Source organism: Rhinolophus sinicus, chromosome 14 (genome assembly GCF_057876585.1).
Source record: "Rhinolophus sinicus isolate RSI-liver-muscle chromosome 14, RSI-T2T, whole genome shotgun sequence".
NCBI lineage: Eukaryota > Metazoa > Chordata > Mammalia > Chiroptera > Rhinolophidae > Rhinolophus > Rhinolophus sinicus.
This window is the reverse complement of record NC_142514.1, coordinates 46,712,501-46,735,736: the sequence shown is the minus strand read 5'-3', so window position 1 is coordinate 46,735,736 and position 23,236 is coordinate 46,712,501. Positions and strand designations below refer to the sequence as shown.

Genomic DNA, 23,236 nt, shown 5'->3' with positions numbered 1-23,236 from the left:
AAAGTCTTCACAAACTCTCCCCAAAAATAGGAGACAAGAGAATACTTCCCAACTCATAGTATGAAGCCAGTATTATTCCAGTATCAGAAATAGACAAAAATATCACAAGAGAAGAAAATTACAGACCAATTATCTTTTATAAACAGATGCAAAAATCCTCAACAAAATACTAGCAAACTGAACCCAGCAACATATAAAAAATAATTACACACCATGACAAAGTCAAAATTATTCCAGGAACATGAGCTTTGTTTAACATAAAAAATCACTGTAACACATACTATTAATATAACGAAGGACAAAAAAATCATGATCATCTCAACAGACACAGAAACAGCATTTGACGAAATCCATCACCCTTTCGTAATTTAAAAACACTCAAAAATAGGAATAGAAGAGAAAATTTTCAACCTGATACAAGGTTGAAAACCCACAGCTGGCATCATGAAAGCTTTCCCCTTAAAATTAGGAAAAAGACAGGATGCCAGTTCTCACCACTTCTATTTAATATTGTACTGGAGGTTCTAGCCACAGTATTAGGCAAGAAAAAGAAATAAAAGGAATCAAGATTGAAAAGAGAAACAACACAACCTCTATTTGAAGAGGACATGATCGTGTAGATAAAAAATCCTAAGGAATAAACACACGCACACACACACACACAACTATTAGTGCTAATAAATAAGTTCGGCAAGGGTGCAGGATCTAAAAAAATTAGTTTCACCTCTATAGAGTAGCAATGAAAATCTGAAAATAAAATAAGAAAATAATTCCATTTGCAATAGCATGAAAAAGAATAAAATACTTAGAAATAAATTTAACACAAAAAGGACAATACAGGCACACTGAAATTTATAAAACATCATTAAAAACATTAAGTGAATGGAAAGACAGCCCATGTTCATGGATTAGAAGATTTAATATTGTCTGTATGGCAATCCTTCCCAAATTGAACTACAAACTCAGTGCAATCCCTATCAAAACCTCAGCTGGCCTCTTGGCAGAAATAAACAAGCTGACCCTAAAATCCATATGGAAACGGAAGGGGACCCAAAATGGCCCAAAAAAGTCTTGGAAAGGAAGAACCATGTTGGAGAACACGATGGTCAGTTTTATGTGTCAACTTGGCAAGGTACAGTCCAGTTCTTCAGTCAAATGCTAGGTATTGTGTGAAGATACTTTGTAGATGTGATGAACATCTACACTCAGCTAATAGTAAAAGGCCATCCTCGATAAAAGAGTGAGCCTGATCCAGTTAGTCGAAAGACCTGGAGTGCAGAAGTGAGGCTTCCCTGAGGAAGACGGACTTCTACCTATCGAGTGCAGCAGGCGCCCCTGGCCTGGAGTCTCTGGCCTGCCCCTCCTGACACTGCCCTATGGGCTTCAGGCTTGGCCAGCCAGCCCACACAATCACATAAGCCAATTCCTTTCAATACACGTCTTTATATATGTATACATCTGCAAGCCAAAGAATGCTGGCAAATCACCAGAAGAAGCAAATCTTCCTCACAACCCTTAGGAGGCACCAACCCTGCCGACACCTTGATCTTGGCCCTCTGGCCTTCAGAACTGCGAGGCAATAAATTTCTCTGTTAGCCACTCAGTTTGTGGTAATGTTAGGGCAGCCCTAGAATGCTAATATATTAAACAATGTGTATTACTCTTAAATTTGCACATACAGAGGATCACGTATGAAGCGTGATCCTGATTTTGATGGTGAAAGTATATTTTGTAATATATTCTGCAACAATGATTATCATGTAATCCCATTACTATATGTGAACATGATATATAAAGTTCTTATGTAGTTCATTTGCTAAAATTCTTAGCAAATTTAAGGATGGCTTTAGGAATTTCACTGATCATAGTAGCTGCAAATGGCTCAGGGAAGTGTAGTTTCTCCAAATTAAAATTAGTTTTAAAAGGTAAGCATTATGAGGACTCAACAAATGGCACTGTGTTCAAAAGAATACACTATGTAAAAATCTTGTGTAAAACAACAGAGTCATTTTGTTGCAACGAAGGCAATAAAAGTTGTTAATGGAACTAATACATAACTTTCTATGAATTATATATAATATTTCTGGCCCATGAACAAAACACCCATGCATAGTAACGATTAAAGTAGTCATTTTTGATAGTTCCTGGTTTCCAGTCATATAAAAACCATAACTTTACATGTATTTTTTTTTATTTTGCCATTATGAAGGTATATTTGTCAACGTGGGAGGATAGAACAGATTTCATCTAACAGTTTGCTAGCTTGATTTATAACTTTTAAATATTTAGACATGTGGTATGTGGGCCCCCACTTGTACTCATGCTCCAGGCCCTATAATTGTTCGAGGTGGGCCAGGACCCAGCAATGACAGAAGAAAATAAAGCCTGACGCTACCAATAGAAGCCAAACTACTAATGTCTCTAACTGGCTCCTACTTTAAACTAAATCACCATGCTATAAGCTGCATATGAAAACCAATGCAGTCCCCAAGGGAATGACAAGTGCCTCAAATGCTTTGCCTTCCTGGGCCACAGTCCCAAGGGACAAGCCCTATCCAATTGAGGGTAGTGTAGCCCTGTGGCCTCAAATGGCACTCAGCTCTTACCAAGTTCCACACACCTAATACATTTCACTGTTCAAATATTAGGGTTGGGTCATGAACTTGCATGTATCTCCTGCAATAACTCTTTTATGCACCTTCAAGCAATTTTATAATTGCACTTTGCTCCTACCTTGGAAAAAATACTGTGCAGCTTGACAAAAGATTTTCAGAGCAATCCTCAGTGCTGTGACATTTCCTGTGGCTATCATTTTGTTACATTCTACCTGTCCCCATGTAGTGTTTGATGCTTGTTGGGGGCTATGAGGCTAGGGAAAGGAACTAACATTCTATTAATATTTGAGAGTTATTCTTAAGACAAGGGGAACTCTTGAGACAGGGTTAAGTGAAAGGGCAGCTGAGAAAGGAAAAATGTAGGATACGTCATTAGTTTCTAAGGGAACGGGAAAAAAAGGGTATCAAAATGTCAACGGGCAATGCCATAATAAGGATGAAGCTTTACTGCCAAAAGCTCCTTGGGATTTCCAATTTCAATTGCATCTTACTGTACCTTTCTCCAAACAAACGTGGTAACTATACATCTCATGCTCTTGCTGACTAACATGATGAGTAATCAGACAGCTAAGATGAAACAGAGGGGCCTGACATCAAAGGATACTTTTAGCTGTGGTTGAGCATCTTTAAGGAACTTCAATACCCTATCCACAGATATCAGCTCATGAAAGTGGTAAACAATATTCAGTCCCCTTTTATCCGCAGTTTCACTTTCCACAATTTCAGTTACCTTCAATCAATCTGAATCCAAAAATATTACATCCCAGAAATGAACCATTCATGAGGTTTAAATTGTACACCATTCTTAGTAGTGTGATGAAATCTCACGTCATTCCTCTCTGTCCTGCTCGGGACTGAATCATTCCTTTGTCCAGTGTATCTACTTGTATACGTTCCCCACTCACTGGTCGCTTAGTAGCTGTCTCAGTTATCAGCTCGACTGTCATGGTATTGTAGTGCTTGTATGTTCAAGTAACCCCTTATTTTATTTCATAATGGCCCCAAAGCATAAAATTTGGATATGCCAAAAAGAAGCTGTAAAGTGCATGTATACATAGGAAAAAACAACATACATATATATGTTCCATGGTTTCAGGCATCCCATGGATAAAGGGGGATACAGGGGGTATTATCTTTTTATAAAATTAAAAACCATGTGAGACAGACTGGGCTCATCAGAAAGATGGCAGCAAGGAAAGAATCAAAACTTCAAGAAGAAAGGACATACAAGTGTTCAAAAATAATTTTGATAAGAAAAAAAGGAACGTTCTGATGCAAGAGGCAGAAAGTCAACAGCCCAGCGCTTAACAGTAAAGGCAGATTAGTGAACCACATTAATCATCCTGGGATACAGATTATCAGCCACGTTTGAAACGCAGATTAACAGGAACAAATAAGGTACCAGGGTGCCAAGCATTTTTACAGCAAGTAACAAATGTTGTAATCTTTGTTTAAATAAGACTTCAAAAGGATTCCACATCTCAACCAACAGTGAAATCATTAAAAAATAATAATGAAAATAAATAAAAAAGGTTAACTTCGAGAAATGCAAGGCAGAGTGACGAAGTTCCTGACCTATTTTAAGATCAATCGACATTTTCTACCTGGGTAAGTAGCAATTAGCACTTGGGTGATTTTAAAGACTCTTTTACAGTTGCCTTTAAGCGGCTGATGAAATAGAACAGTGTGGCTGAAGACCAATGTTTATTTTTACCCATTACCTATTTTATTAATGGGATTGTGGGCCACTGGGCCTCCAGGCACACACAAATATATTATAATATCCCACACTGTAATTAGTGGCACGGAGGGGATTAGAGCAAATTAAGTGGCTGTTACGTTTGCCATGGGTATGGTCTTGATCAGACATTTTGATGCTCTCATGGCAGAGCCCAGTGAATTTTATTTCAGTTGTCTACAAAATATGAAATATATTTTTTTGCAGAGCAAGAGTTTTAATAAATGGGCCTCTTCCACCCCCAAATAAAAATACACATTAAAAAAACCCAAAAAACAAATACCCCAAGTGGATACTCCTAGAGCGAAAGAAGAGAATCCCTTAGCTAGAATAAAGGATAAACACATTCCAATAGTGTCAGTGAAAGAAACTGGATCTTTAGACTCCGTGAACCAGGGACTCAAAAAGAATCCAAACTTCATCTAACTCTCAATCCAGGCACAGGTCTTTCTGCCCCTCTGTGAGTCAAAACTTCTGCCTCTGAGCTCTTTAAAAGGAATAACAATAAAGTGATCTCCTAATTGTTAACCTGTTCAATGACTAAAGCATCGGACAGGCTTGCAGAAATGTAGAATAAACCCTTTTAAGCTAAAGGCTAGAGTACAGGTTCCTAAGCCAGCACTGTATCCTTTTTTTGTTTGATGTTACCAAAACCATTGTAAATAATGGTAGATTAATTTTGAAATAGTAAATGTAAGTAGATTTGTGCTTCGATCATTCAAAATCAACATCATCACACTTGGGGTTACTGCCAGTGCTGGTCTCCTGTGAATCTTCATATTAGAGAAAAAGCAAAATGAAATGAGGGCAGGGCAAAATGGAATGAAATCTGGAAATGCCATGTTTTGGCCCACGCAGAGGACCAATGTCTTTGCCTTAGAAACCTCTGGAGAAACACTTAGAAATGATAAGAAAGGAAATAAAAGAACTTACGAGGATCCTGGACTTGCCGTGGGAGGGGGGCCTGAAGAAATGAAAGAAAAACAAAAGAAACAGTCAGTCTGGGTTATTGGACGGTGAGCGTGGGTACCGTCAAACTGTTACAGATTAAAGTTCTCAAGGCCCCCTGAGGTGATCTTTATTTTTCTGGGATTTATTATTTTGCTCCAGTTTCCCCCCAACCACGTCTACAAAAAAGCATACCAGTGAGAAGTTGTCCATATCCCACAGTTCGGGGCCTGAAAAATGCTAAGACAAGTGCTAAAAACTGAGTCAGTAGAATAGGTATCCTTATGGGATGCAGAGAGTTTCCAATGGGAGGCTGAGTGACTGCACCAGGATACTGACTGTTAACAGCAGGGGTCTTTGGTGGCAGCCGGACAGTAAAGGGACATGCATGCTTTCCAACTTCTCTCTCACAGGCATTGTGCTTTAGAGCGGGGGCTGTGGGTGCAGACAGACCTGGACTCCACTTCTGCTCTGCTGTTTACTAGCTAGGCAACCCTGAGCATGGTATTTAACTACTGGGCCTTAGTTTATTTATTTGCAAAATGGGTACAATTGTACTAGCATGAGGGATGTTGGGCACACACTACATTCTCAGTATATGCTCATTGCCTCCCTCTTCACCCCCATGGAGTCAGAGGGCCCATCCCCAGTAGGAGACTGCTTACCAAACTTGACAAACAAGACTCCAGTAGTAGAAACCACCTTCTTGCCGTTGGTCGCCACGCACTGGAAGTAGCCCGTGTCTGTGGTGTCCAGGTTTCTAATCCGCAGCCGAGAGCCATAATTGGTTGCCCGGAAGGAGATTCTCCGGGGTTCCTGGACCACAGGCGCATCATTTTTGAACCAGCGGATGGTGGGAGGTGGATTTCCAGAGACTTTGCAGTGCAGTTCAGCCGTCTGCCCCAGGGATGTGGTGATGTTATTCATGGGTTCATCGAGGGTCAGGTAAGAATCTGTGAGCACAGGGTAAAGGAAGCAGGTGAGAGGGGCAGACAGCTGCAGAGTACCTCCAAGCAACCCAAATCCACTCCAGTGTGCGCCAGAACCACAGAAAGACTGAACACGAGCGGTGGAGAGAGCCACGGCATGAAGTTCACTATTTACCAAGACCCCACGACTATCAATCACCCACCGAGCCTTCTGCTTGGAAGGAAATGTGTTACTCACCATAGCATAAAACCCAAAGTCTTCAAATGACTACAGAGTACCCATGGATAAGTGTATTTTGAAAGATAAGACAAAATGAGCTGTTGTGTTTCAGAGTATGTACGAAAAATACATCATCCAAACAACACAATGAAGAAGAAAAAGAAGTAAAATTCACCTGTATCGCCCCACCCCGAAATAACACCACTCTTAACACTCTGGAAAACATCCTTCCAGCTCGTCTAATTTTAATAATAAAGAAAACATGAAAAACTGGAAAAGTAGGAGCAACATATTTACATCCGTATGGCACAAGATTAGGAAGAATGTCAGAAATTTTCCTGCCAGTGAGGATACAGGATTATGAAGGCCAGGTTGCTGGTAACGGAAGTGCTGAGGTAATTCATATTTACATAATGTTACTCATATCATCCATAGCACATTAAAATATATAATCCTAGGCATTCAATTTTTAATTGAGATATAAGTTACATTCTAGGAAATGTACCAATCTTAATTACACAGTTCCATGAGTATTGATAAATGCATATACCCATATAGGAAATCATCAACATCCCAGAAAATCCCCCCAAGATCCTTTGTAGTCAATCCCTGCTTCCACCCACTCTCCCCTCCCCCCCATTTCAGCCAACGATAGCTCTGATTTCTATTATCAAAGACTAATTTTGCCTGGTCCAGAATTTTACACAAATAGAATCGTACTGTGTGTACATTTCGCATTTGGCTTCTTTTGAAATATATTACATTAAACATTTTAATAATGAAATACATTTTATTTAAGCTTATTCTTCAATAATATAACATTTTATACGTCATACTGATATTAAATGTGGAATCCAGTTGCTGAGAAAATCATTTATTTTTTAAAAATTAAGCTCAGTATTTCTTTAAAAATTGGTCTGTTGTTCATATATATGGAGTTTTCTTTGACTTCATTTCCTGACAACCCATCCTTGGGTAGATCCTCCCTGCCACACCCTCCCATTGCCTTCTGTCCTTCCCTGACCCCCAACCTGGGATGGCTGGTTAAGCAGCTATCTTCTCTGCAGGACTATAATAAGCCTGTAAAGGCCGGCATCTAGAATGTTCTGATTATCACTGCATCTTCAGTGTGTCCTACTGTCCAGCAGCATTGTCCAATTGAACTTACTGTAATGATGGAAATGTTCTATAATTTGCATTATCTAATTCTCGCTACCAGCCACAGATTGAGCTATTAAGCACATGAAATGTGGTTAGAGTGGCTAAAGAATTGACGTTTTAAATTTCAGTAGCCACATGTGGCTAGTAGCTACTGCATTGGACAGCACAGGCAGAACCTAGTAAGTTTGTTGAAAAAATAACCTTATTTTGAGATATCTAACGAGCTAATTTAACCACCCAAATGCCTGTAAAATGCTTTCATAAATGTCCCAGATAAGTGATTATTTGCTTTAATGTTACTTAAACACACACACACACACACACACACACACACACACACACACACGAGGGGAAAGAGATGTCAAAGCCTGGCAGCTCTATAGGATTGTGTGACAAGTGTGAATGCATTTATCGTGTGTGTGGTAGAAAACAGATTAAGCCTGACCGTCACTCATGTGTTACCATAATGACACTTTTCATCTCATTTAAGCCAATGAATAATTATTCTTCACAACAGAATCATGAGCTTATAAATGATTTTGCTAAGGCCTTGCTTCTTTTCATTTATATTGTGATCTCTACCTTTGGGCATGTTTCTATAATCTATATAAATATATAGATTGAATCCGTGAATATGTTTGCTCACAGATATAAGCACATGTGTTCCTAAGAGGTTTATGGTATACCCAGAAAATAAAAACTAATTGACAGGTGGCTTTATGGAGCTATTTTTTTCGTGGTTTTACAGCCCCATCTAATACCTAGAGAGCGGCTCACTATGCACCCTCTGTAGAAAAGAAATGTAGAAACAGCCATTACATAGTGGTGCCAATATAAGCATAGTGGTTAATACTCTAATGGGCAGGTTCTGGAATTTGACTGAGTGGGTTTGAATCCTGGGTCTGCCCCCACCTATCTGTATGACCTTGGGCTAGTTACTTAATCTCTGGGTACCTTGGTTTAACCAACTGAAACATAGGAATAATAAATAAGATTCTACCTGGCAAAACTGTTAGAGAATTACAATTAAATTGGGTGACTCATGGGAAACACTTAGACTAGTGTTTGGCAAAAAGTAAGCACTCAAAAATGTTAATCAACGTTATGGCTATTATTTTTATAGTAATAACACTTTTCTGCATAATGCTTTTCAGGTTATTCAGTTATCCCCTAATGACTGGTGACTTAGGAAAGGTACATTAATTATCATGATCCCCAGTTGCAGAGGAGGAAATCATGTCTCAGATCAGCTGACTTGCCCCAGGATCTCACAGTAAGCTGCATATTGTGATGGAAGCTTCCAGCACCAACGGCCTTGGATCCTCAAGCTTAGCCAAGCACTTAAAGTCTAGCTGAGCCAGCTGGCCAATATGGCAGAAGAACAGGTAGACTATTTAGAATCCTATGAAACTCCAGGGGCTTTACCTTAGTATTTACTTGTGCAATAGTGTCTCAAGGGAGAAATTGTTATCACTGTTTTACAAGAGACTAACCCAGGATTGGAGAGGGTAAGTGACTTGCCCAAGGCCACATGGCTGAGCTGAGGTCCGATTCAGAACTCTCTGGCTCCAAAACCTAGCTCTTCCCACTCCATTAGACTGCTTTGGCAGCTTGAGCCACTGAGGGATGAGAACAGAATTTGAATTTCTTCCCTAAACTGGAACAAGCTGGGGACACACACACACACCCACAGGGCTGTGATCTTCCCCTAACTCCAGCCAGGATCCTCTGGTTACTGGGTCTAAGCTTTACCCATGCATTCTGGCTGGTGTTCCAGTTTCCCTCAGAGGTCAGATAACTCACCTGACCAGATATACTGAGATCCCTGGTCCCTTGCCTAAACCCTGGCAGGTCCTCCTTGAAGCTACATCCTGTTTCCTGCCCTTTTACTAGGGTGGGTCCAGCTTTGAGTTTGAGGGGGTCTCCATAGTGCCAAGAGGTGCCATCATCTAGGTACTTGCACAGCCGGGCTTCCCTCCTCTCAGATTTCTACCTTATTTAAATATCAAAGCCACCTACCTCAAGCCACACTCCCCAGAGGCTAAGGTGACAACTGCTGGGTGCGTGCCTCAGGGGTCAACATGACCTGCTGAGTTTTAGTCAAAAACAAAAGTAATTTCTACTTTTTCTCTTTGGTTCCCTAACCCCACCTTCCCCACAGGTGGCTGCTGATGAAGTCCCAGCAAGCTTTGCGGCCAAGCTCACATAACATATAGTATCAAAGGGTGAGCTGGAACTTTAAACTATTTCTCTTGCCTCCAAACCTACCACAGGCACCCAGTGGTTCAAGGTTTTTTTTGTTCTAGGAACATAAATTAGACAAAAGCCAGAGAGCTCTATAATGGGTGGGCTTGGGGGGTAGGTAGTATTTCAACTATACTTCGAAGGTACACTCAAATTTATTGAAAACGAATTAGTATGGGTTGACCCATTGTATGAAATCAACCCTCAAAGACTCTGGAGTCAGAATGCCTGAATTCATGCCCTGGTTCTACTTCTCAGCTATGTGATCTCGGGCAAGTGAATTAATCTCTCTGTGTCTCAGGTTTGTTGTCTATGAAATTAACATTATAACTGTATCTTCCTCATAGAGCTATTATGAAGATTGAATGAATTAATACATGGAAAATGCTTTGATTAGGGTCTGGCCCAGAGCGAGCTTCATGTGAAAGTTTCTATTACTGTATGAACTACTTTTTTCCTTTATTTTTCTTCCAAGCATATTATTCCTTAAAGTAGGGTATGATTTTCCATTCAATTGATTGGTTACCTGGCCAAGTCCAGCCCTGGCTTTACAGATCAGGAGACCTGAGGGATAAAGCTATTTGTCCAAGATCCTATAACTAACACACTGCAGGCGAGAATGGTTAATTTGTCCAGGAAGCTCTAAGTACTATCCACCGAACAACAAAACTGAGGGTTACAGGGCATCTTGAAATCAATGTAGTAGCTGGTCCAAGCGGTATGTTCCCAGAGAGAACAAAGGAAATGTAAACAAAACTTAGCATTTACTGAACAAAGGCGTCTTGCCACAGACGCAAGGAATTTGGTTTTAACTTTTTACTGATAAAGAATAATGTTTAAATTTCTTTGCCATCTGTAGCTTCTCACTTAAGAGTTAGAACAAGCAAATGCTCTGGTCCTTGGTGTGGCAAAGATTGGAAGCATCAGAACAGCATTTGGCATAAACAACAGGAAAGCATTTTGTGACGGGAATAAAATAAAATAAAAATGTTTATCTGCATCAGTGCTATCAGTCTTGTTAACAAGCCTCTGGCCGTGATCCATTCTGTTCCCAGAATCAGCTGGATCCTTCTATAGCAGCCTCATGGGCCACACTAGGGTATCCACTCTCTTCTCTACACCCAAAGCGTGGTGTGGTCACTGCAGGTTCTGAGCTAGTCATTCCTTTCAAGGAGACCCAGGCATCCCAGGGAAGAAGCCCTGTGCAGAGGAAATCTGCAAACTGGAATTGATGCCAGTTCTGTCACTACCTACCTGCATGTGTCAGGCAGTTACCTCACCTCTCTAGGCTTTGGGTTCATGATCTATTACTCGGGCCTCTGGGGACTGCTCCTCCTGGAACAGTTCATGTTTCCATACAGGCAGTCACAGAAGCACTGCTTGGTAGACCGCAGGTACAAAGCTTGCATACCAGACAACCCATTTGGCCTCCACATTTAAATCTGGCTACACATATTTTTTCAGTAGCTTAATTCTATACATCTGACAATGTGTACCTGAGCTGTGCAAACCTTTCTCATCCTTCTTCTCTACACCACAAATATTGAGATGGCAGACTGGTGAGTGGAAGGTGGGGTATAATCTGACTTTTTGGAGAAAAAGTTCCAATTCTGTGGACTTCACTTACAGCTCTGTGTCCCTGAATGAACTATGTCTCCCAGTGGTGGTACCAGTGATGATGATGATGGTGATGATGATGATGACACAATGATCATGATAATAACTGACACCTAAAGGGTATTTATTACTACGGCAGGTGTTACAAACTATTATTATTATTCTCAGTTAAACATCAGACACCTAAGGCACAGAGAGGGTAAGAAAACTGTCCAAGAGCACATGGAAGGAAACAGAAGTGAGACAACAAATTATTGATTCAATGCAATTCCAATCTAAATCCCAGCAAGTTATTTTGTGAATACTGACAAACTGATTCTAAAGTTTATACAGACAGACAAGGTACCCAGAATAGCCAACATAATATTGAAGAAGAACAAAGTTGGAGAACCGACACTACTCAACTTCAAGACTTGCTGTAAAACTACAGTAGTCAAGACACAGTAGTATTGGTTAAGAATAAAAAAAAGATAAATAGAGCCCAGAAACAACAGAGTCCAGAAGTAGACCAAGGTAAATATAGTCAACTGAATTTTGACAAAGGAGCAAAGACAATCTCTTTAACAAATGATCCTGGAAAAAATGGACATCCACATGCAAAACAAACAAACAAACACCCTTCACAAAAATCAACTTCAAATGGATCACAGACCTAAATGTAAAATGCAAAATTATAAAACTCCTGGAATATAGGAGAAAACCTAGCTGACCTTGAGTATGGTGATGACTTTTTAGATACCGCACTAAAGACATGATCCATGAAAGAAATAACTGATAAGCTGGACTTCATTAAAATTAAAAACTTCTGCTTTGCAAAAAGCAATGTCAAGAGAATGATAAGACAAGCCACAGACTGGGAGAAAACATTTGTAAAAGACATATCTGATAAAGGAGTGTTATCCAAGATATACAAAGAACTTAAAACTCAACAATAAGCAAACGACCTGATTAAAAAACAGGCCAAGATTTTAACAGACACCTCATTAAAGAAGACATAAAAATGGCAAATAAGCATATGAGAAGATACTCCACATCACGCCTGTATGTCATCTGGGAAATGCAAATTATAACGAGGTACCACTACATACCTTTAGAATGGCCAAAACCCAGAACACTGACAACACCAAATGCTGGCAAAAGACATGGAGCCAACAGGAACTCTCACTCATTGCTGGTAAGAACGCAAAATGGCACAGTCACCTTGGAAGACAGTTTGGCAGTGTCTTCCAAAACTAAACATACTCTTGCCATTTGATGCAACACGCTCATTTCTTGGTATTTACCCAAAGGAGCTGAAAACTATTTTCACACAAAACCCTGCACACAAATGTCTGTAGCTTTATTCATTTAACTGCCAAACCTGGAAGCAACCAAGATGTCCTTCAGTATATGAAAGGGCAAACGATGGTACATCCAGACAACAGAGTATTATTCAGCACTAACAGGAAATAAGCTATCAAGCCATGAAAAGACATGAAGGAATTTTAAATGCATATCACTAAGTGAAGCCAATCTGAAAAGACTACAACTATATGACACTCTGGGGAAAAAAAGGCAAAACTATGGAGATAGTAAAAAGATCAGTGGTTGCCAGGCAGAGCAGAGAGGATTTTTAGGGCAGTGAAAATACTCTGTATGATACTCTAATGCTGGACACGTATCATTTTATACTTGTCTAAACCCACAGAATGTACAAAACTAAGATACGGACTCTGGGTGATGATGATGAGTCAATGTAGGTTCATCAATTTTAACAGATGTACCACCCTGGTGGGGTATGTTGATAATGGAGGAGGCTATGCATGTGTGGGAATAAGGGGTATATGGGAACTCTCTGTATTTTCCTCTCAATTTTGGCTATGAACCTAAAACTGCTCTAAAAAATATTTTAGAAAATTATTTTGACTCCAGAGTCCATGTTCTAGGACACATGTACTCAAACTTTTTAGTTTCAGGAACCCTATACATTCTAAAATATTGGGTACCCCAAAGAAAAATTTAAGAATATTTGTTTACTAATATATTGAAAAATTAAAAATAATCTCATTTCTTGTTAACATATATGTTGATGAAAAACAACTATTTTACACATATACAAATAATGAGAAAAGTGGCAATGCTTTATATGTTGTAAATTTATTATTTGACTTAAGCTGGATTCTCTTCTTTCTGAATTCAATCTGTTGAGATAAAGTCATTTTGGTTAAAGTATATGAAACAAAACAAAAAAAAACAAACAAAAAAAAACCTGGCCTCACATGGTTGGAAAAGAGCCTTTTCAGATAATTTAGGATACTTTGATACTACACCAAAATTTGACAAATGGTAGTTTGTTAAAGGTTACCGTGTTTCCCCCAAAATAAGACCTAGCCAGACAATCAGCTCTAACGTGTCTTTTGGAGCAAAAATTAATATAAGACCTGGTCTTATTTTACTATAATATGAGACTGGGTCTTTATAATATCGTATCATATTATACTGGGTATAACATAATATAATATAATATAATATAATACCTGGTCTTATATTAATTTTTGCTCCAAAAGACGCATTAGAGCTGATTGTCTGGTTAGGTCTTATTTTCGGGGAAACCCAGTAGTTGCAATATGGAATCTGAAGCCATATAAAAAAAACTTTTCATAATCTGTTACATTAAAATTAATTGGTTTATCTGCACTTTAAAAATCTTTTACCCAAGTCTGATTTTGTAACACCATGCATTGCCCATTTATAAAACATTGGCTCAATGAGTTATGTAGATCTTCCAATGTGGACACATTTAATAATATAGTATAGAAAAACATAGTCATTAATATTACCACCAAGTTCATCAATAAAGAAAGATTGGGAAGCTGTCAAATTCATGGTGGGGACTAAAAGTTTTCCAAAATTTTAATTTTTGCTTGGAGGCTCAAATTTTCTTATTGGCAATACCATCTCATGTTTACTTGACATGACAGGCTTGTTTTGTTCATTTGCAGGAATATTCAAGAATAACTAACTAACCATAGCTTGACTCTCATTCTTTCATGTAAAAAAGTGACTAGTTCAGCTTACAATCCAAATGCTTTTTTTTGTGACAATCGTAGTACTTGAGCAGTCAGTGGGAGTGCTTATGTATACTTCCCATTTCACCATAGGGAGTATTAAAAACATGTACTCCAGGGTCAAGATTTAATCAAGATAATCATTTTTACTATTTCATCAAAGACATTCTAAAGTGCAATTTGGCTTTAAAAAAACCTCAAAAAACTGTAAGTGCACGGTGGTGGAGAATACGACTTCTAGCACAGACTGTTAGCTTGTCTTGATTCGTGCTAAGGCCCCAGCAGTTTTACCTATCATTGCTTTTTGCACAATCCAGATGTGTAAACTGTGGTTCAGAGGACTTAAAGACCTATTCCAGACCTGTCCCAGCTAACAAAAGGCAAAGCTAGGATTTGGACTCCCAGCTCGGTGCTCTTTCCATCACACTCCACAGCTGCCCTTCTGTTGTGTAATAGATTTAATATAATTTCAAATCTACTTGTTTATGACTTAAGTGAAATTGTTTTAGTCCACTTGTTTATGACAAAGAAAAAAGTTGCTTTGATATAACTATGAAGCAAGTTGTATCAGTATGTCATCATTCCACATTGCTTTGATATAAGAATGAAGTAAGTGGTGCCAGGATGTCATCATTCTACATCTGTTGTCCTTGATAAGCAGTCAGCAGCCAAGCTTAAAAGGGCCCACTGGGGGCTTATTGATAAGAACATGTGGAGAAGCAACTGTGGCAAGGGGACATTTAGACCATAAATACTGAGAGTTTGTGAGGCCTACTCAAGAATTTTGGTTTGGGTGAAACCTAAAAACTCTCTGAAGACCCTTGGGGCATTCACTCCTGTCTTGGCAAGGCACTCTATGCAGACAGTGTTGATAAACCTTGCAGGGGCTGGGTGAAAGAGATAAGCCAGCCTACCGACCTGGGTGTCTTTGTTCCCTAGCAACGTGCTGTAGCAACAGGGAACTTTTACTTTTGAACTGGTAGCCAGAAATCAGCTCTTTGGTTGGTTCCCTACTCTCCCCAGTGCCTCCTCGTACAAAAAGGTACACCTCCTATTACATTTGGACGTTATTCCTTCACCTTCACTGGCCTGGAACAAATAGTGTGATTAATGTCATTTGTTTGGAGTGTTATTTCTCTACTTTACTAAGAGATATTAGCCTGTATGCTATTGGCTTGTAAAATTATTATAATTCCCACAGCAAACCCGTGCTAAATAAATTGTTGGCAAAGACAACTGTTTCTGAGCATAAGTTTTGCTGCCTCCTACAAAACAAAAACAAAACACCTTCACTGCTCCTCTGGGTCCTGGACTAGTGTGAGGCTCTCAGAAATAGTTTAGTCCGGGCCTTGAGGACCGTAAGTTAGAGAGAGGCTTGTGTGGACTGTTTTCCATTTCTGAGTAAGCAGCTTAGGATTTGGGGGCAATCCTACGTGATTATGGTAGATCTGGGCAAAAGATTAGGACTTTGAATAAAAAAGAATTTGATATTTTTTACAATGTAGGAAAACAAAATGCCAGTATTCTTTTAGTGCCACCATTTTCTCCACTACCCATAGAAAATGATGATGATCATAGCTAACACTTTTTTTGGAACATTTATAAGGTGCCAGACACCGTTATAAGCACCTTGCACACTTAATTTATTTAATCTTGAAAACAATCCTATGAGTTAGACATTCTTACTGCCCTCATTTTAGAGATAAGGAAACGAGACACAGAAAGCTTAAATAATTGCCCAAAGTCATGCAGCTAGAAAGTTGTGGAGCCAGGACCCAGACCCAGACCCTTGGACACAAAAGACCACATTATTAGCCAATGCATCATTTCACAATAAACTCAGACTATATTCTTTCCTTGTCCCATAACCAGGACTACAGAATATTCTTGCCCCTTTTATGAGTCCATCCAGCACGTGACAATAAATACCCACTGGTACTGAGAACAATGAAATCACTACTAGTTACATATGACATAACTGGAAGTCATCACAGAGAATGAGCTTTATAAACACAGCACAGGCAGTGTTCATACTGACGCTTAATCAACCTAAAAAGTGAACTGCGAGAAAAAAGAAGTTAGTTTATGAGGTCTCTGGGAATTGAGACTCTATTTCCTCTTTTTTTTCCTTTTTGCATTTCCCTCAGTACTCCATGTGTTATTGTGAACTTCGTAGGTATTTAATAAATGCTGGTTGATTAAGTAAATGGAAGGCTCCAGTGTATTTTGGGCAAATGAGCTTTGGTGACACCTCATTTATTATTTACCCGTTTGACAAGACGTCACATCCACAAATCCCTCCCAACATTTATTACTTAATTTTCAAAGCTCCCTCCCACTCTCCTCAGGGAAGGAGGCGGGGCCAAGAGTTATACTCCCATTTTGACAGGTGAGAGAAACTGAGATATAAAGAGTTTAACAGCCCTTTGCCATGGCAACCCAGCCAGTCCACCAGGGAGCCAGTCACAATTAGGCTCAGGTCCTGGGTCTTGGTATCCAGAGGCACAAGCCAAAATCCTAGTCTCCTACAGGACCGATCCCTTTCAGAAGAGGGAGGAGGTTCCCGACATGAAATAAAATGCTTAGCTAAACATAAAGGAAGACTGCCAAACACAGTTAGGTCATCACATTTGACTCTGAGAGAACATTCTGTTCACGCTATCAACCTGCATTCACTTTCAGCACACTTCACCATAAATACTTCTGACTCACTATCTCGGGAAATATTTTTTATCTTAATAAACTCAATGCAAAACGTAATCTAAATCGGCTTGCGCATTCTTGAGTCTGAGCCACAAGCTGCATTTAATAAAAATCAGTGGAAATAGCAGGGGACTTCTGAATAACCACAGTTTGTTATCTGACGTGGGGCTGCTGGGAAGTCCCGAACACACGGGGAGCAGATCAGTAAGCTGAAAGTTCGGAGAGAGCCTGAGACCACTGGATGACCCCCACTTGCTGGATCTCAGTTCCCACTGGAGGCACTATTCATGATAACGGACTGCAGCATGGTCATTAAGAGTATGGCTCTGGAGTTGGACTGCTTGGCTTCCTATCTAAGCATCATCTCTCACTTATTACTTAACATCTCTAAGACTCAGTTTCCTCAACTGCAAAATGGGACTAATAACTGGAAGTCCTCAGCAGTGTTGTGTGGAGGTTAAATAAAACAATCCGTCTCTGGAACATCAAAAGCATTCACTCCAGGGAGCTATAATTAGTTACAGCCAGAGATTCTGAATATCACTATCCCATGGGGAATACAAAACAAGACAAAACAAAACACTGATACCTGGGTCTTAGCCCTAGAGATTCTAATTTAATCAGTCCTGGGTGGAGCCCAGGTATAAGCATCTTTTCTTTCAGACGCTCCTGAAATAATTCTCCTACGTAGACAACAGGAGAAGACTGGGCTACAGTCATTATAGTTAACATTTCCTGACCACTGATTCTTGCCTGGCTTGCTGTTGAGCCTAGCTTTTATTGCTCAAAAATCTTGTAGTGGGGATTCTCCACTACAATCCCCATGGTACAGAAGAAGAAACCAGGGCGGAGACATTAAGCATGGTCCCTAAGGTCACATGGCTGGTAAACAGTGAAACCAGATCTCCCGAATTTCGCCTTGAATTCCCAGCATTCAAACCTATGTCCCCAGTCAGGTGCAGAGATGGATCGATGAAGATAAACATTTCCTGGCTGAATAAAGCAGCTGTAAACCAGGGGCACGATGGTTAAACATCGAAAGAAAAGACGTGATGTGCTGGGTTGGGTCCTAGCCCAACACTCACATTTTCTTGAGAATCAAGTACTAATACATCAAGCTGAGCTCAGGTTGATGATCGCTGAGTAGCAAGAGAAGGTTTAAAGAGTGTCCACAGGACCAAAGGCAATAGTCAATGATGTGACTCCTTTTTGGGGAGGAAACGCACATACATCAGAAATGGTTCTGCAAATGTGCAGTTGGAGCAAAAACCCTCTATAAATCTGGACTAACGGAGACAGACAGCTGCCTTTATAGGCCTTTCCTTACTTAGGAAGCACAGGAAGTACACAAAGCAACTCCAAGGAGTTTAAGAAAACTTTGCAAGTTAGAGCCTTGTTATAACGAATAGATCATTTTTACAAGTAAGGCCAATTGTATGTAAATGGACTCTTAAAAGCTCAGGGAAACTACTTCTTCCTCTTAAGCAGTTAAGATCAACACAGAATGAGTGGCCGGCTTCCACCATGTAGGTCGCTTTGAGACCCAGCTATAATTCACAAAGGTAGGAAAAGGGAACACACACGGGTTGAACACTGATTTTTATCAGTCACTTTGCATATGTTACTGCATTTTATCCTTTCTAGGACCCTGTGATGTATGGAGGTTTTTCTGACCCCATCTTAGAGAAGATACCCAGACTTATAAAGGCTTGAGCATAGCTAGGCTCGTCACGGCTGGGATTGGAACCCAGTTCTAGCCAACACCCTTCTCCCGCCCCCACTCTCCACTTGTCCCCTGTCAACCTTCTATTTTATACCTTACTGTCATTAAGAATACCTTCCCCTATCAACTCACCTGAATCTATCCCGATGACATTTCCTTCTCATGCAAAGATGCTATGATCTTTCCTATCCCTTACTTTTACTCCAGGAGCAGGTTATCTACTGGGATCCTTGGCAACTGCCAAAAAGGTTACTCCGAAGACTTTTTATCTAGTTATACACTTTTGGGGACTTTTGGGGTTTATTTGACTACCCAATTTAACACTTTTTCAACCATTTTTATTACTTGGGGGTATCATTTTGTTACTTCATGTTTATCGTGTGTGCATGTTTCATTTAAATGTACCAATATTTATTAACAATACAGCAGTCGCCCCCATCCATGGTTTTGCTTTCCATGGTTTCAGTTACTCATGGTCAACTGTGGTCTGAAAATATAAAATGGAAAAATTCCAGAAATAAACAATTCAAACATTTTAAATTGTGTACCATCTGAGTAGCGTGATGAAATCCCATGCCATCCCACTCTATCGCACCCAGGACGTGACTCATCCCTTTGTCCAGCGTATCCACCCTGTACATGGTACCGGCCTGTTAGTTACTTAGTAGCCCTCTCTCTTACAGACTGTCACAGTATTGCAGTGCTTTTGCCCAAATCACCTTTATCTTACTTAACAGTGTCCCTAAGCACAAGAGTAGTGATGCTGGCAATTCGGATATGCCAAAGAGAAGCCGTAAGTGCTTCCTTTTCAGTGACAAGGTATGTAGGGACAGGAAAAAACATAGTAGATACAGGGTTCAGTACTATCTGTGGTTTCAGGCATCCACATATTAGAATGTATCCCCCAGGGATAAGGGGGATTACTGTACTTAGGAATCATGAGCAGAAACACATCCATCCGAACAATGAGTTGATTTTGATATAATCAAATTCTTGCAAATGAAATTCACAAGGACATAATGTTTCTGGCTTGAATATTGGTCCCTGCATCTTAGAGAAATCTTTCCAATCTTGTTTCTGACTCCTTCGATCTTCATCCATCCTAACTTTAATTTTTTTTTTTTTTTAACTAAACCTCTATCTTCAGATGAGTGCTAGGATGATAATTAACGGGCCTAAGAATTTTTCAGGTATAGGGTACATCTACTTTCTAGGGAGTGACCGGCAGCTTTTCCTAGCCCTAGAAAACCAAATGATAACAGAGGAAGCACCATCTAGTCCTTTGCTTCACTATAACTTAGTAAGATTCTAACTTAAAAACAACAAAAAGCAAAGCTTTCAGCTCTCGGGCTTAGGTCCTGCGTGCCACACTACAACCTGAAAACTGCATGCTCCCCCTTTAGGGTTAAGTTATAAACCTTTGTAAAATGCTGATGGACCTTAACTACAGCAGGACAGGATGAGTGGGTCTGCATAATGAACTTTTAAATGACTGGAGATAGTATCTAGAAGGCCAACCCTGAGATACATTTCTGATTTGGGCTGTGGGCCAACGCAAACAGAACACATCATCAGTCATCTCTGTGATTTCAATGCTGTGGATAAGAGAGGCCTCAGCATCAGCATGATGCGTGGTACTTGCCATGGAAGCCTGTGGACGCTTCTGCCTCATGCCAAGGCAATAGTTATGCTTTCAGCCCGGCTAGGAAGCCCTGTGAGAGGAAGAATCCAGCCACATTCAGGGCCTTCAAAGACGAAGTCACTGTGTATTTTCACCACCCTGGCCTGACTCCGTGAGGCAGCAGCTTCTCTAAGACATAACAAATTCTCAAGTGTTTGATGGCGCTAAATGGAGCCCAGTGGCTTTCAAAATAAAAGTTCGCCATTCTGGCCAAGGAATTTTCTATAGCAACCACACAGTTACACCATCACAGTTTTCTAAAGTCACCTCTTGATTGAACCGGACCCGAATCCCTTTGTGCGCCAGTCAGCATTCCAGCTCAATTCCACCGAGACCGACATTCCAGTTTCAAGTTTTCCCAGAAGATAAACTTCAGGGAACAAGAAACGGCACACAAACCATTCTTTCCTCTTGTCTCCATTCATTGTGCAAGATTTGCGTTTCAAAATTTGAAAGAATCTGCTGACTTGGCCACACCTCAGACCTCTTGTTAGCAGGGCAGGCAGTGCACTGGAGAAGGCCCTGACACTTGAATGTTCTCTGTTATGCATGGGTAGTTTTGCCCTCAAATTTTGAACCAAATTCCTCAAAAATTAGGGATTATCTGCTCTACTGCTTTTTCAAGAAAACAGACAAGTCCTAAGCAATCTGGAAATGAAAACTGAAGTGGATATTATTTTCTGAAGTAGCAAGAGGCAACAAACACATGAGACTGTGAACACTGGGGCTCTGACCATGCCTTTTGCATTGTTATAGCACCTTAAACCTAGCACAGATTTGCTGCCGATAGATGCATAAAAAGTTTAAGGAATAAATGAACAATAGATTTAAATGCCTGTACTCAAAGATCTCTCATCCTGGCTATGAAATCAAACATGTAAAGAAACAGTCATGATAGATAGAGTGTGAGCTGAGTGTATTTAGGGTGACAGAGGACCCCAGAAGAGGTAAACACAACCCACTTCCTGGGCCTGGGGTGTGAGAGAAGGCCTTTCAAAGGAGGTGAAACTTAGCAATCTGGGAGTTTTGAAAAGGTGGAAGAGATATGGTCTCTATCCTTCAGGAGCCCCTTAAGATCTTGAAGAAAAGAAGAGATATTCCAGGAATCTAATTTGAAAGTACAAGTCAGAGTGAGAGTAAAAGCTAAGTGTGTGGTCAAGATGTTGAGTGCTGAAGGAGTTTTGGAGAGAGATCAAAATGGGCAGGCCAGGGTTACTATGCAGTGGTGGCAGAGGGGCCATGCGATCCTCTCTGCCTTTTATCAGGCAGAGTAGGCAAGACCCAGAGCAGAGTGGAGGGGGAGAGAAACCCCAGACTTCCTGTCCTCTTGATGGAATGTGCAAGCATTTGGGGGAGGGAAGGAGTACAGAGGAGTGGGAAACAGAAGAAAAGATAATACTTATTAAACACCTGTGCAAGGACCAGGAAGGTACCTGTCCCATCTCTCCTGGAACTTACAGAATACTGATGAGAAGGAAACTGATAAAATAATCAGAACAAGGGAAGATACAAGAAAAAAAAAAAAATGCTCAGGAGGGGGTGAGCATGTCCAGCTGTAGAAATCAGGGAAGGCTTGAGAGAGGAGGGAAGTCATGCTTGAGCTGGGCCTTGATGGAGAGCAGAGGCTGAGAGTCAGGTTCTAACAACAGAGAGAGTGAGCCTGGGAGGAAGGGAGGGAGGTAGGGAGGGAGGATGGGCAGAGGACAGGAAACTCTCAGTTGCTGGGGAGAGTGGGGACATGCAAGATGCCACCCTTGATGACCCTCCCAACACGTCCCATATATGTGCTGACCATACTAGTACAGTTGCCACAGCTTCCTCAATTCATTGTGATTCTCAGTGGGGACATTATTGACATTTGAGGCAGGACAATGAAAAACAGCACCGCGCATATCCAACCACATCGAGGAGCCCTGAGGCTTCTTTTCATCATGGTTTTCATAACCATCATGTTAACATAATACCTCTAAAATTTGTTTTAAAAAGACCACTTTTGGAGAATGTGTTTATGGGAAGCTCCCAGCCCCTCCTCTTGTACTCAGCTTAAAGTGTGTGTGTGTGTGTGGGGGGGGGGGGTCTGCTTCAGGAGGTGGAGGTGAAGGAGACAGCATTCCATGGGGAAAGGAAAGGCTTGAGCAAAGGCTCAAAGGCATGCGTGTCTAGGGTGGTGAGAGCAGCATGGAATAAATCATCCCCATTTGGGTTATGGATGAACCAGTAGTAGGTGAGAAGCCTGGAAAGATATGTTGGGCCAAGACTGAGGAAAGACCTCAAACAGTAATGAGGCACCTTATCTGGCCAGCAAACAGGCACTGTTCACACACTACTGAGCCAGGAAACCTGCGTTGGGGCCAGGCTTCAGGAAGCGTGAGCTGACCCAGCAGGGCAAGGAGGACGAAGCTGGTGAGGAGCTGTGATGGGGAGGAGGGTTGGCTGGGGTTCTGATTTTATATCCTTACTTCTTTCTCCCCAACTAGGTAAGACCTCAGAAACTCAGGGAAAAGCAGACACAAATAAATTCTGATGATGATTTTCCATCAGCGATCACCATGAGAGGATTTTCTGAAAAGCTGAAAATCCCCTTCCTCTTTCTTAACTCTTAAAAAATAA

At 40.6% G+C, this 23,236-nt stretch overlaps 1 protein-coding gene across 2 annotated transcripts in view; it reads right to left on the bottom strand.

Moving 5' to 3' along the window:
* The window catches only part of ROR1 (ROR family WNT receptor 1), a 368,857-nt gene that overhangs the window by 108,698 nt on the left and 236,923 nt on the right, over nt 1-23,236 (bottom strand). For both annotated transcript variants that reach the window (XM_019731569.3, XM_019731578.3), the window contains 2 exons: nt 5,967-6,254; nt 5,287-5,317 (listed from right to left, as the gene is read on the bottom strand). In XM_019731569.3, the coding sequence (XP_019587128.1) occupies nt 5,287-5,317; nt 5,967-6,254 (319 nt within the window). The remainder of the gene's footprint in view (nt 1-5,286; nt 5,318-5,966; nt 6,255-23,236) is intronic.